General features: G+C 46.3%; 1 protein-coding gene across 2 annotated transcripts in view; it reads right to left on the minus strand.

Annotated features, from left to right (window-relative positions):
• Positions 1-13591, minus strand: part of Igf1r (insulin like growth factor 1 receptor) — a 274877-nt gene that overhangs the window by 29123 nt on the left and 232163 nt on the right. For both annotated transcript variants that reach the window (XM_041660522.1, XM_041660514.1), the window contains exons 11-15: positions 12794-13077; positions 11138-11274; positions 10328-10487; positions 3935-4037; positions 2992-3062 (exon numbers count right to left, since the gene is read on the minus strand). In XM_041660522.1, the coding sequence (XP_041516456.1) occupies positions 2992-3062; positions 3935-4037; positions 10328-10487; positions 11138-11274; positions 12794-13077 (755 nt within the window). The remainder of the gene's footprint in view (positions 1-2991; positions 3063-3934; positions 4038-10327; positions 10488-11137; positions 11275-12793; positions 13078-13591) is intronic.

Genomic DNA, 13591 nt, shown 5'->3' on the forward strand with positions numbered 1-13591 from the left:
GCTTTCAGATGCTGAGCTGCAGTTGGAGGCGAGAGGCCACTAGCAGGCTACCATAGCATTCTAACATCCTCGTATGACAGGCACTTACCTTTACGTGATGCCTGAAAGGAAGGATGTGTATTATAAATTTCATGTTGGGAACAACACCAACTTATATTCTGAAGACTGTAACATATACATTTGTAGTGGTCTGAATAGGAATGAACCCCATAGGCTCATAGATTTGAATGCTTGGTCATTAGGGAGTGCCACTACTTGACAAGGATTAGGAGTGTGGCCGTTTTGGAGGAAGTATGTCCCTGAAGGTGGCTTTGGGGTTTCAAATGCTCAAGTCAGGCCCAGTGTCTTCCTCTTTGCCTGCTGCCTATGGGTCCTTAAGCAGAACTCACAGTTATTCTCCAATACCATATCTGCCTGCATGCCATCGTGTTTCCCACCATGACGGTAATGGATTAAACCTTTGAAACTGTAAGCAAAGCCCCAATTAATTGCTTTCCTTTTACGAGTTACTGTGGTTATGGCGTCTCTTCACAGTAATAGAACACTGACTAAAACATCTATTTTGGGACAGAAATTCTCTAGATAGTTCAGGCTTGACTCGAACTTGCTGCCCTTGAATTTACAATTTTGCTGCCTCAATCTCCTCAGCACTTGGATTATAGGTGTATGCCAGTGTACCTGGCTCCTATGCACATTTTTGTATCAGATCATTACAATGGCACACACAAGTCTGGAAATTTCTTAACAAGAATTCTGACCTCCATCGGACTCGGATAGCTTGTGACTCCGCAGAGGCTGATCTTGTTTAGGAGAGCACAGGAAATAAGGTCTTTATAATCTCTCAGTAAGGATGGGGGTCCCTGTCTCCATTTATTATCTTCAAGGATCCAGGCTAGCTGTTAGTGAGCATTAACTACGTGGCTTGCCGTAGAACATGGAGTTAAAGCCAACCGCATTCATTCCTTGGGAGGTCCCTGAAGCTAATGCCCTCAAACCCTTTTCTAAACTCAATCCAGCACTGACTTTAGCCAGCATACCTCAGCTTCAGCAGGCAGAGTGGTTCCTAAGTGCACACAATATTATCAGCACTTTCCTGCAGGGGATTCTTAGTGCACTCTTGACAGCAGCGACATGCAGATTAACTTCGGGGAGAAAGAAGTCTGTAAGCACCTCTGATCTGCAATGTCACTGTGTAGCTCTTTGAGGAAAATGACTCGGCTGTGGCTGGTGCTTGTCAAAGGGACAAATAAGTTCAGATGAGGTGACAATGTTCTCACCTGTTGGCCTGAGTGGGGACAAGTTTTTTCTTGCTTTGTTTTGAAGGACAGCAAGACTATTTCTCTAGCCGCCCCCCTCCCACACCATTGCTATTTTACAAAAGCAGTTACTGGGCTGGACACCATGGCTGTGTGCTTCAGCTACTTAGGAGACAGAGGTGGGTGTGAGGCTCACTTGAGCCCAGGAGTTTGAAGCTAGCCTGTATAACATAGTAAGGCTCTGCAGGAAGGCCTTGCCTCCAAAAAGAAAAGTTCTTTATATAAACAGTGCACACGGGACTTCTTGATTTTGCTTGTTTGCTTTCTTGTTTGTTTTTGGTGGTGTGGGGAGAAAGCCTGGGTTCTGGTAGGCAAATGTTCTACCACTAAGCTACATATCCAAACCTGCTTTGTTTATTTTTAAAGGAGGAAGATCTTTTCCATAAGTGACTATGCTCTTAAGGTGGTACACATCCTTCTACGGTATTTTCTACGCTTTACAGACACAAACATACGCATGTACGCCTGTTTAAAAAATAACTCCATGAGACCTTTGGTAAACAGAAATAACATCGTTATTCTGCACCTGATTCAAAGTCAGAAGAGGCTGTTTTTGATTGGCTTTACTATAAACATAATTCAGTTAGAAATGATTAAAGAAACCATAGTAAAACCGTAGAGATTTACACAGGGCTTTTACCCAAGTGTTTCTCTGTTTTTGTATTTGAACAGGGAAGCCATTCAGAATAATCCTGTTTATTTTCTCTTGCACATCTACTCACATTTCTGCAGCAAGAAGGCAGCAGAACAACATTTCCCCTGAAGGCATCCACCACACTCGAGCCCCTGCGCATTCCTTGCCAGACCTGGTTATAGCTTCCCTCCCTGCTGGCAACCTCAGTTTTTTTTTCCAAACACCACCTTATCAGAATTCAGGTGGAGGGGCTGAGGATGCCCCCTCTTCCTGACTTCCTACTGTTGGGTTGTGTGAGCCTGAACAAGTCCTTCTCAGAGATTCTTTCCTTGCCTGCATAGGATAGGTGTGAGAAACGCTACAGGGGCTTAGCGAGGAAATGGGATAGTTTTTGGAAAGGCCACCAACTTAAGGATAGCATTACAGGACTTCTCCCCAACTTAGCTGAAACGTCTGAAGTTAGGCACTAGGTAATAAAGAGACAGTTAAAAAGACAAAAGAAGAAATAACCAGTAGGTACAACTGAGGTTCCAAGTCAGAGCCATTAAATTAATAGACTTTCATTTACTGCTAAGGGGAATATAAATAGGGCAAAGGCTGTACAACCCCAATCAGGACAGAATAGCAGAGGGATTCCAAGATCATACATAGCTACATAGCCCTGACTGATACGGGAAGACCTGGAGCCCGGCCCGAGCTGAAGCCACGCAGCACTCCAGGTCAGCTGCACCTCATCTTCTAACGAGGAGGATAGCAGTCAGAAGGTTTCTCTCACTCCACTGTACCATGTCAAGCAATTGAGTGAACCGACGTCTAGTCTACCTGTAAGTACTTGCAGAACCTGGGTTTCACTGGGACATCTGGGAGTCCCAGAATTTTTGATAAAGTCACTGAGTGTTAAAAATGTTATTAAGAGACAAAAAGGAAATGCTATCAAAGGCAGATCACAGGGCAACAGAACTTCAAAATTAAGCAAAGCTTTTTATCCAGGTAGTAACACCGAGAGCTCCCATAGTCCCCAACCCTGGTCAGGATCCTTACCGTCAGCTGCGCTGAAATACTCGGGGTTCACAGAGGCATACAGCACTCCATTGCCCAACCTGCTGTTGTTTCTGTCAAAAAAGATGAAATCCAGGTCAACAACCCCATCTCTACACACTATTGTAAACACTTTCATCTTTGTCTTCTTCTTCCTGTTTCATGAGTTGTCTTGAGGAAGACACAGAAAGCATGCTCACTGCCAACGGAACCTTGGTCTGCATTCCTGATTCAGACCCTGTGGGCCAGCAGGTATCTGAGGTCAGACCCTTCAGCTCCGTCGGTGGCCTCAGATAAAGAGTTTTTTTTTTTTGGGAGGGTGGTTCGAGACAGGGTTTCTCTGTAGCTTTGGTGCGTGTCTGGAACTAGCTCTTGTAGACCAGGCTGGCCTCCAACTCCCAGAGATCCGCCTTCCTCTGCCTCCCGAGTGCTGGGATTAAAGGTGTGCGCCACCACCGCCCAGCCAGATAAAGAGTTTTTAAAGAAGCATTTGTTTCTTTGCTTCACTAGAAATAACAAGGCTCCCTTGGTAGAAGAGCCTGGAGAAGCTCTTCACAGGATAGTAATCTGTGTGCCACTACAGCCAAAAAGGGAGAGATGGGAGCTGGTTGGTAGCAGTACTTGGGAGGCAGAGGCAGGAGGATCTTGGTGAGTTCAAGGCCAGCCTGGTCTACAGAGCGAGTTCCATGACAGCCAGGACTATACAGAGAAATCCTGTCTCAAAAAGCCAAAAAAAAAAGGGGAAGATGGGTACTGAGAAAGAAGCATGCCCCCTTCCTGTCGTTAATCATTAGAAAATGTTCTTTTTGCCTCTGGAGAACGTCCGACTAGGAACTCGGGTTGTCCAGTCCACACAGTATTTTCCCCCATGGACGATCTATGTGCAACTCCAAACTGTCAAACCACCTGGCTACAACTACCATCTTCTGCTGGCCCAGACACTCACCTCTTTCTATGGAAGACATACAGCATGATTACCAGTCCTCCCACAATCAGCAGGATGGCTACTGGCAGAGCGATGATCAGATGCATGAAGTTCTCATACGTCGCTGCAGAAACAAGGGGAAACGGGAAGGTGTCAGGAGGTGAACAATTGGCTTGTCTTGCTTTTATCTATGGTTGGAAGTATGATAAAAACCATTTCTGGAGAAGCCCTTACTCCTCCCCCTCACACTCTAGGAATCTTCAAGGTGTTGTCAAGACTAGCCCAGAAAACAAACTGAACCACTCAGAGGAAAAGGTAAATAAATACAGACTGATGGACTATATTCCCTTTAAGGACTGCATATTCTGAAATAATAGCTCGAATGACAGCCTGAAGGCAAGTGATTTTTGTATGCAGTTTTTTGGAAGCGCACATATTTGCTGAAGCAGAATGAACAGACTCTTACACGCATACTAACTACTCATGTTATGCTGGTCTTTACAGAAGTTCCATGGACAACTTGCTTCCCCCACCCCCCCCCGCCACTGGATACTTTTTGCCAATGTTGCTCCGAATCTTCTACAAATATGCGAAACAAATTCAAATCTAAGACCATAGAGCTGGCCACAGAACTTGCTAACGGTATCCGTGTGGCAGATGATGGGTTTCAGGGATTCAGGTCTCTAACTCTGAAACTTCCACCAGACACAAGAACTCAGGATGCAGATAGATGGAGAAGTGTGAATGCACACCGGGCAGGAATGCATAAGGAAAAGAGGAGACAGGAAGACAGGGGATGCCCTCCAGGAAAAGTCCTTCAGCCTGTGTCTTGACGGAGAAAGGTATGCTTTTCCTCACCTAAACAGCCTCCCTATGGGGAGATGTTTTACAGATGGTGGTTGATGAAGAGGCTTAGTTCAAGGTAAATCGTTTCCCATCCTATTTTGTAGATTAAAAGCAGTCAGTGCCTAGGCAGTAAAGCCTAGGAACCGCAACAATGACTGGAGCTCAAGATCTCTCCGAGTGTGTAACAGTGGCACTTACATCTTGGGGCAACCAACAGCTCTCTAACTGGGCTTAAGACCTGCTCACCAGGAGGAAATTCTTGCCTGACACTGTAAACCTAGCCTATTTGTGACTGATGAGGTCAGGGACCCTAGGAAAGAAACCACTATTACTACTGCTTTCCTAAACCCGTATACTTCTAACTACATTCTGCATACGTATGCTTACACCCATAGATGACTGCCACTCGCAGCCCTCATCAAAGAAGCTTGTTTTTTTTTTCTTCTCTGCAGGAGATGGAGAGCAAGCATTAGAGAAAACTACAACTGGTCAAAATGCAGAGAATAGCAAACATTTCCAAGGGATACATGTACATCGCAACCCCTACAAGGAAAACTCATAGAACACTCCAGTAAAGCAGGAGGTAAGACTCTAACCAGAGCACCATGGTGTCTGCGGAGAGATGGTACCTTTTCTATGTAAGAGCTGCATACATAAATTCTCAATGACACGGCTACCTAAAGAAGACTTGCATAATGACAGCACCAGCTGACACGCTTACAAGTTGAGGGGAAATCTCGTAAGACCCCGCTGTTAGATGAAAAGCTACATGCAGGCAATTAATGGCTGCTGGGGGAAAGAGAACCAGTTTTATCCAGGCATAAGCTCCCTGATAGGTTATCCAACCCCAAGCGGTCAGCCCTAAACACATATACATATAGATAGCACTGAATGGGCTTGGCAAGTCCTCTGTCTCTATAAATATGTATGTGTGTGTTGTGTAACAGCAACGATTAAAGAAGACAGACAGAGACATGGGAGGAGTCGAGGGAGAGGAAGGGGTGGACATGATGTAAATACAGTACTGATTTAACACAGTACTGAGTAAATACAGTAAGAAAATTCTCAAAAACTGCAGCTGAAGCATTAAAAATAAAACAGTAAAAAAAAAAAAAGCACCAGTGAACTCTCTCAAGGGCAGAAGTAAACTGATCAGACTCACTCATGTACTGGGGAGATAGGTGTGGGGGGGGGGGCAGAGGGGGACCAGGTGCACTGCCAGGTCTAGGAGGAGTTAGGGGAACATGCTATTCTCCCTGGGAATGTTGTGCATTGCTTGATTCAGACTCAGGAAGAAATCCTCTTATAAGCAAGATGAGAGAGCTGGCCAGTTTTCCCGGGGTTGCACTGGCAAAGGACAAGCCAAGTTCTCAAGTGAAGGCCTGGCCCTCCTGTAGTGCTTGCTCATAATGGTGGTGAGCACGGCAACAGAGTGGCCAGATACCAGTTATGTATCCTATCAGAAAGAATCCGTAAGACTTCAGTTAAAATGGAAAACCAAACCAACAAACAAGATGAGTGGCTGGAGAGCAGAGGATGTCCTTGAGTGCTTCTCTGAGTGACCAATGGGGCACGGATACGTAACTGAAAGGACAGAGGTATTCAGATGGCAGCATCCTGGATTTCAGGTTTGTTAATAAGAAGCCCACAGCAACGCCAGACACCCCAGAAGACATGTCTACACTAGTGCCGATGGGATGGCTTTGCAGGTTTTCCCTGCACTTGCTGGGTCACCCTGGCAGCCTGAGGTCAATCCCTGGATCCCATGTAAAGGGAGAAGAGAAACCAACTCCTCAGAGCTGTCGTCTGACCTCTCCATGTGGGCCGTGACATAAAAGCCCACAAGTGTGCACACTGCACACACAACAATAGTAAATATTAGGAATGTCTATTTGGAAAGGAGCTGGGAACTCACTGGAGACATCTTCACGGACTGTAAGTCACCAGCGTGGTTAGTACATAACTAAAATCTATTTATTCTTGAGCTATTACAAAAGCTGAATCCATTTCTTTGTTTGTTTTGTTTTTCGAGACAGGGTTTCTCTGTAGCTTTGGAGTCTGTCCTGGAACTAGCTTTTGTAGACAAGACTGGCCTCGAACTCACTGAGATCAGCTTGACTCTGAGTCCAGAGTGCTGAGGTTAAAGGCGTGCACAACCACCGCCAGGCTGAATTCATTTTTCATAATTAAATCTCTTTTTTAATCCAATATCTTTCGAAAGGAGTGAGGTTTGGCACCTTCCAACTCCTAGAAGTATTCCAAGGTATCACTGCTACTGAGGAGCTCCCACCACAGACAGCTTCTCCTGCCCCTCGGAGAGTTCTTGCTTTTCGATCACTGAGACCAGTGGTCAGGCTGTGCTGTGTTCTGAGTTTCCCATTTTAACAGGGACGCGGAGAAACTGGAACACATCCAGAAGAAAACTGCTAGGAAACTGTCTGTGCAACTGGTCCTCAAGGAAAGGCTGAAAGGGGAGAAAACTGAAGAGGAGTTTAATAGGACTCAAGCACACGGAGTTCCTTAGAAACAGCACGTGGTGGTGCGAAGCTTTCAGGACATCCCTCTTCTGAGGACTAAACACAGGGAAGCACACTAAACCGCAGCTGCAGAGTCTTGTTGGAACCAAGGAAAATTCCCCAGGAGCAGCGAGAGCTAGCATGCAGCTTCAACCCCTCGTCGGGTGTGCCAACTTCCACCGAAGAAAACCCATCAGAGGGCTTCGCAGACTCCCCAGTGGCACCCCAGTCTTGGTGTTACAAATGGAACGGCAAAGACTGCCACAAACATGCCCTCTCCTAACGATAGCCTGGCTCACTCAGCTCCAGAAGCCAAGACTGCTACTTCAGAACACTACCTAGGCTATGTGCTCTAGGAATAAGTAGAAGGCTGGGGAAGGGTTGGGGGGGGGGGACTATGACCAAGCCTGGACAGATTCGCAGAAACAGCGGGGCTCTACTACTGCTGAGGTGGCACTTTGTACTGTGGTCAGAGGGTAAATGTCCCCCATAGACTTGGATGTTTAGGGCTTGGCAGACAGCCTAGGGCACTACTGGGAGGTAGTGGCAACCTTAGGAGGTGGATCTTGGAGGAAGTTAGGTCACTGGAAGGTATGCATCCTTTGAGAGGACCCTGACGCCTGGTCCTTTTCTTTGGGGGAGAAATAGCCTTGCTTCATCATGTACTCCCGGCTTGTGATGTCTCAGCACAGTCCGACAGTAACAGAGCCAACTGACCATGGACTACAATCTCCAAAAATTGTGAGCCAAAAGAGATTTCCTCTCCCTCTAATTATGTCACGCATGTGTCAAAATGAAGAGCCTACTGTAACGTCGCAATGAAAAATGAGCACACAAGTTAGCTATTGAGACCGGGCTACCTGGAATAAATGGGAAGATTCAGACTGGAACTGCCAGAATTCTCTACCTCATTATTCCCAAAACCTAAACCGAGGCCTGGCAGCAGCGCATAAAAGGATCTTAGCTTACTGTTTCTAATTCTATTCTTCTCTGCCCTTTTGTTATCAGTCACTAGGAGGATTTTAAAGCACATCTCTCGACACCTGGAAATGACGAGGTGGACTATAAGAGTTTTAACCAACATAAAATTATATATATTATACATACATATTTACCATGTACAACATATTCTTGAAGCATGTGTACATTAACTTAATTAACATAAGCATCAACTCACATCATAACTATTTTTTGAGGCGATTAACACTTTCTCAGCAATAGAGAATGCTTTATTAATTATAGTTAATGTTTACAATTCATCTCTTGAACTTATTCCTTCTATCTACCTGAAATGGTGTATCCTTTGACCAACACCTTGTAAGTTGAGTTCCCCAGGGAATCTGTGGGACTCTCGGTGAGCTCCCCCTTTTAGATTTACTTTACATGTAAGCAAGGTTATGTGTATTTACCTTTCTGCACCTGGCTAATTTCATTCATGCACATGTGTTGTTGCAAACATCAACATTCCCTTTGGTTAACAGATGAGCTCTCTGCTATGGACATGAACCACACCTCACCCACTCCTCTGCTGGTAGATCCTTGGGTTATTTCCATTGTTTAGCTATTGTGACTAGTGCTGCAATAAGCAAGAGAATGCACAACCCTTTGACACATCTGACTTCATTTCTCTTGGACGGGGATTGCTGGATCTGTTGAGACTTTGTTGGAATTGAGAGAAGAATGGTAGAGACACAGACACTAAGAAATAACAGTCCCCTGACCCAAGATTCTAGCCACCAACAAAAGCTGAGCCGAGAATCTGGTGGGGTACAAAGGAAATTCACATCTGATCCTCTTGTATCATTTGTTCATATATTTTACATGAACATGAAACGATTTAAAAAATCTGGTTTCCAGTAAGACATAAAAAGGGACTATGTAAAAAAAATGCATTATGTACAAAATTTCACCAAACAAAAGTCTCAATTTTCAGGATCAAACAAGTATGCGGCCTTTGTAGTTAATCATTTCATAACATTTAGCTTTACATATGATATCACCATATAGAATAGCCTTCTAAGAAGCCTGTCTTCTCAGTGGTTTGAGTGAAATTTGTAACTTTATCCACAAGCCTATGGGCAAACAACAAACATAGTATCTTTCACCATATCCTGGTGGATGAAAAGTACATCTGTTTTTCACCACTGGACAGACTAGGGGAGGAGAATGCCTCTGCCTGGGATGCTGTCCTATAGATTTCAGTCTTAGAGCAGGGAAACCAGCCGATCCCTGGGTTTCTTTCACCTCGTGATTTCTGAGCGCTGGCTCTGAGCCTTAGCTGGTTTCACTGACTAGGCAGGAGGTGGAAATGTTCAACTCAATGTTTTTGCAAAATGCTTCTACACATACGCCAGGGTGAAAGCAAAGTTATCTTCTAGCTCCCCAGAGGTGTACTATCCTCTTCTAGTTGGCCACATGGGATAAGGATCCAAGGTTCACCATCTTCCCGGGCGGAGATCCCAGACAACACATTGGTTCCTCAGTGTGACCATGTCTGAAAGCTGCCCAGCTCTGGTGTGTGTGTGTGTGTGTGTGTGTGTGTGTGTGTGAGAGAGAGAGAGAGAGAGAGAGAGAGAGAGAGAGAGGAGGGAGGGAGAGAGGGTGGGTCCATCCCAGGCTGAGATCCCAGATGACACACACTGGTTCCTCAGTGTGACCATGTCTGAAAGGTGCCCAGGTCTGGTGTGTGTGTGTGTGTGGGGGGGCACAAATGTGTGCACACCAGTGGTAAATGTCAAAGCTCTTCCTTTATGCCTTTCCACTTCATTTTTCAAGACAAGGTCTCTCACTGACCCCAGAGCTCACCAATGGGCTAGACTGGCTATGTCAATTTCCTGAACAATAAGGTTACTGAAGCACACAGTGGTGACTACTGACTGGCTTTGATGTGAGAACTCTGAACTGAGATCTCCAAGCAGGTACATTTTGCCTAATGAGACATCTCCTCAACCTGGCCAGCTCTGTGCTAAGAAAAGCAGCCAACTTCAGAAGCCCCGTTCTGGCCCAGCCAGCTTTTGGTTTTACCATGCATCCCCCTTATTATAAGACTTACTCTTGGCTGGGACATAGAAGAACACAGGATCTGTCCACGACCCATTGCCAGAGAGAGAGGTGGCTTGAATCCGGGCTGTATAGTTCCCTGGGTTTAGCCGGTTAAGCTTGGCCCCTCCATACTTCCTGTACTCCTGTCTGGACACACATTCCCGCTGATCCTACGGAAATAAAATGTAAGTGTTAATTTCCTACTAGCCACCTGCTAGTTCGTCACCATGGTGGTAGCTCCAGCTGCCCCACATCTGCCTAGCAATCGTCCAGGTCATTAATACAAAGGAAGAAATGACATCTGTAATGGTAATCTTCAGGTAGCACACGGAAAACTCTAAACTCTAATCAGTCATCTTTTTTTTTTTTTTTTTTTTTTTTTGATTTTTCGAGACAGGGTTTCTCCGTAGCTTTTGGTTCCTGTCCTGGAACTAGCTCTTGTAGACCAGGCTGGCCTCGAACTCACAGAGATCCGCCTGCCTCTGCCTCCCGAGTGCTGGGATTAAAGGCGTGCGCCACCACCGCCCGGCTATCAGTCATCTTTGTAATCGAACAGAACCCCAGAGGAATGAAAAGTTATCAAGATGTGTCTCGTCTGTGGTACAAGGCCCACCTACAACGATACTGTAGGTGAATTATAGGTGAAGGACAGCCGGCTCCTTGTACTGCGGTTACTGCTCTCCAGTGCCTGGGCTTCTGGGAAGACCCCAATCCCCACTGACTGACCGTCTTTGTGCTGTCTCTGTTGAGAGCCAACAGAGCAGTGTGTTCTCAGGGCTGACAGAAACATACGCAGTGCAGGCCACAGTCCCCGCCTTACCTCAACTTGTGATCCGTACTTTATTTCATACATTAGGATCAATCCATTAGGGTTCTCGGGTTCTGGCCACTTTAAGAAGATGGAGTTCTCCGGTCTTGGCTCCCAGGTCACTGGTCCAGGAATGTCATCTGCTCCTTCTACATAAGGATGTAAACAAGCAGCCGAATTGGGTTTAGGTCTCCAGAAAGGGTGGGCTCACATGAGAGTGACTCTTCCCCTAACTCATGTACATGCAGGACTCTGCACGGGGACATCGTAGGGGTCCTCCCGAGATGGCTGCTAGCACAAGACAGAGGATTAGGACTGGACATGCCTGATGACCTGCCATCTCAAGATGCCACAGCATCTCCCAGGAAAATCTGTGACTGAGTACATGAAAACACTCCTGACAAGCTAAGTCACTTTCTCCAGCTCCATTTTTTTTTTCCTATATAAAGAAAAAAAAAATGAATCCTTTAAACTCAGCATCCCTGAAGGAGGACAGTGAGCTTCGGGTGCTCTAGTGAGGCTCCAGCTATGGCACCCACTCTCTTCAGTCCACCTCCTCACAGCAACTGCCGCTCCCATAAGGGAGAAAGGACCAATCACAGGCTGGCCTTGGAGGCAGCTGCTAGGAAACCTGCGCTCAGAACTAGGAAGCCATCATCCCTTCCAGCTCCTGCTGGCCTTACTTCGGAAACTAAGGCAGTGAACCAAAGCCGCTAAAAGTAACAGCCAAGGAAGGCTCTGGGAGATAAGCTGTTCTCTGTTTTTTTCTAAGAGGACTGGGAAACTGAGGCACAGGAGGCTAAGGGCTGCATGTGAATGCCAGAGCCAATTTCAGAAGGTCCTTCTCCCCCAGTTCCCATCATCCTTTGTTCTTCCCAGTGCTTGATGCCTTTTCCAGAAATGAGAAGTGGGAGTTTACCCAGCTTCAAAGACAGGAGAGTGGCCATCTGGGTAACAGGGAATGTCTAACTTACAAGGGAAGAGGGGGCTAAAAAGGAGGCCCACAGGCTGTTCTCGGGGATCATGAGGATCAATGATTCCTCTGAATCAAGGTAGCTGCTTTACTTGGGAACTGGAGTGCCCCCATAAGTCTGTGGTGTGCTAAGAAGGCCTCGTATTCTTGGTCTCCAGCCCTTGGCACTATTGACAGAAGGTAGACCCTTTAGGAGATGTGCCTCACTGAAAGGGGTCAGGGCATTAGGGAGCTGCCGTTGAAGCAGCCCTTTCTCTCTCTTCTCCATGGCTGCCATAAGGGGAATAAGTCTCCTTTACCATGCACTGACAGTATGCTGTGCAGTTTCATTACAAGCCCAAAAGCAATTAGGCAAGTGCTTCCCAAACACTGAGTCTAGAATAAACCTTTCCTCCTGGTAAGATGATTATCTCAGGTATTTTGTGATAGTGATGGCAAGCTAACTCCCTCAGCTGTGCACAGAAGAGGGCGGGGCTGTGTGAGCACACCATGTGAACCAAGCATGAGTAGGAGCCCTGAAGGAGGCTTCAAAAGAGTTTCTCAAGTGAGTCTGGGATGGGAGCTGGCGCTGGGAACACACTCTCTGTTCCTGAGGCACCTGATGGACAAGGTTGTTTACCAATGACCACACATTTGTAGGGCTGAATCTACGGGCTGTCAGCCTCGCCCTACTAGGCCGTAATGCGGTGGTGTACCTGCAGGCATGGTTCTCGCAAAGACGAAGTTGGAGGCACTGCAGCCCAGCTTCTCAGCTTCATGGTTGCAGCTGTGGATATCGATACGGTACAAAGTGAAAGGCCGGAGGTTGGAAATGACAGTTCTCTCCTTGTTATCCACCCTGCTCTCAAAGAAAGGGTATTCTGTCTCGACTTCTTCCGGGTCTGTGATATTGTAGGTGTCTGCCACTGTGGTGTTCCTGCTTCGGCTAGACATGGTGGTGTTGGCCACTTGCATGACATCTCTCCGCTTCCTTTCGGGTCTGCAAGGAAGAGAAGGCCAGCTAGTAAGTGTATCAGCTCCCTTTTCTTTTCTATGGCCAAGATGGAAGTAACAGAAAAGGAAAATCCTAACCTTGAAATAAACAAAACTCTTCAGGCTCCTTGGATGAGAACCAACAAATAACAAGGGGATTTCCTTCTTCAAGACCCACCTTGCATTCTCTGCCGCACCCTCAGAAACACCCACACTCACACCTACATCCACACAAGTGGTCCTTCAATGTTACTAGGAAACAAGGCATCAGCCATTCTTAGCCAGGCATTGTTCTGTTTCACCCAATCAACAGTGCTACTTGGTCAGCTCTGATGACTGAGTATTAGGATAAACCAAATCGCTTCAGTTAAGACTGATTAGGTGAAAGGTGAAGTAGCACAGGCCTAAGACACACGGGGCAGAAGGGACCCAAAGGCCTACAGTAGTAGCTTCCTTGATTGTCTCTGAAATGAAGATGCCCTGGTTTGAGAAGCTAGCAAGTACCTAAAATCCCAGGGATT

Source organism: Microtus oregoni, unplaced genomic scaffold (genome assembly GCF_018167655.1).
Source record: "Microtus oregoni isolate MIOR12 unplaced genomic scaffold, Mior012 000000F_ref0000247, whole genome shotgun sequence".
In the NCBI taxonomy this organism is placed as follows: Eukaryota; Metazoa; Chordata; class Mammalia; order Rodentia; family Cricetidae; genus Microtus; species Microtus oregoni.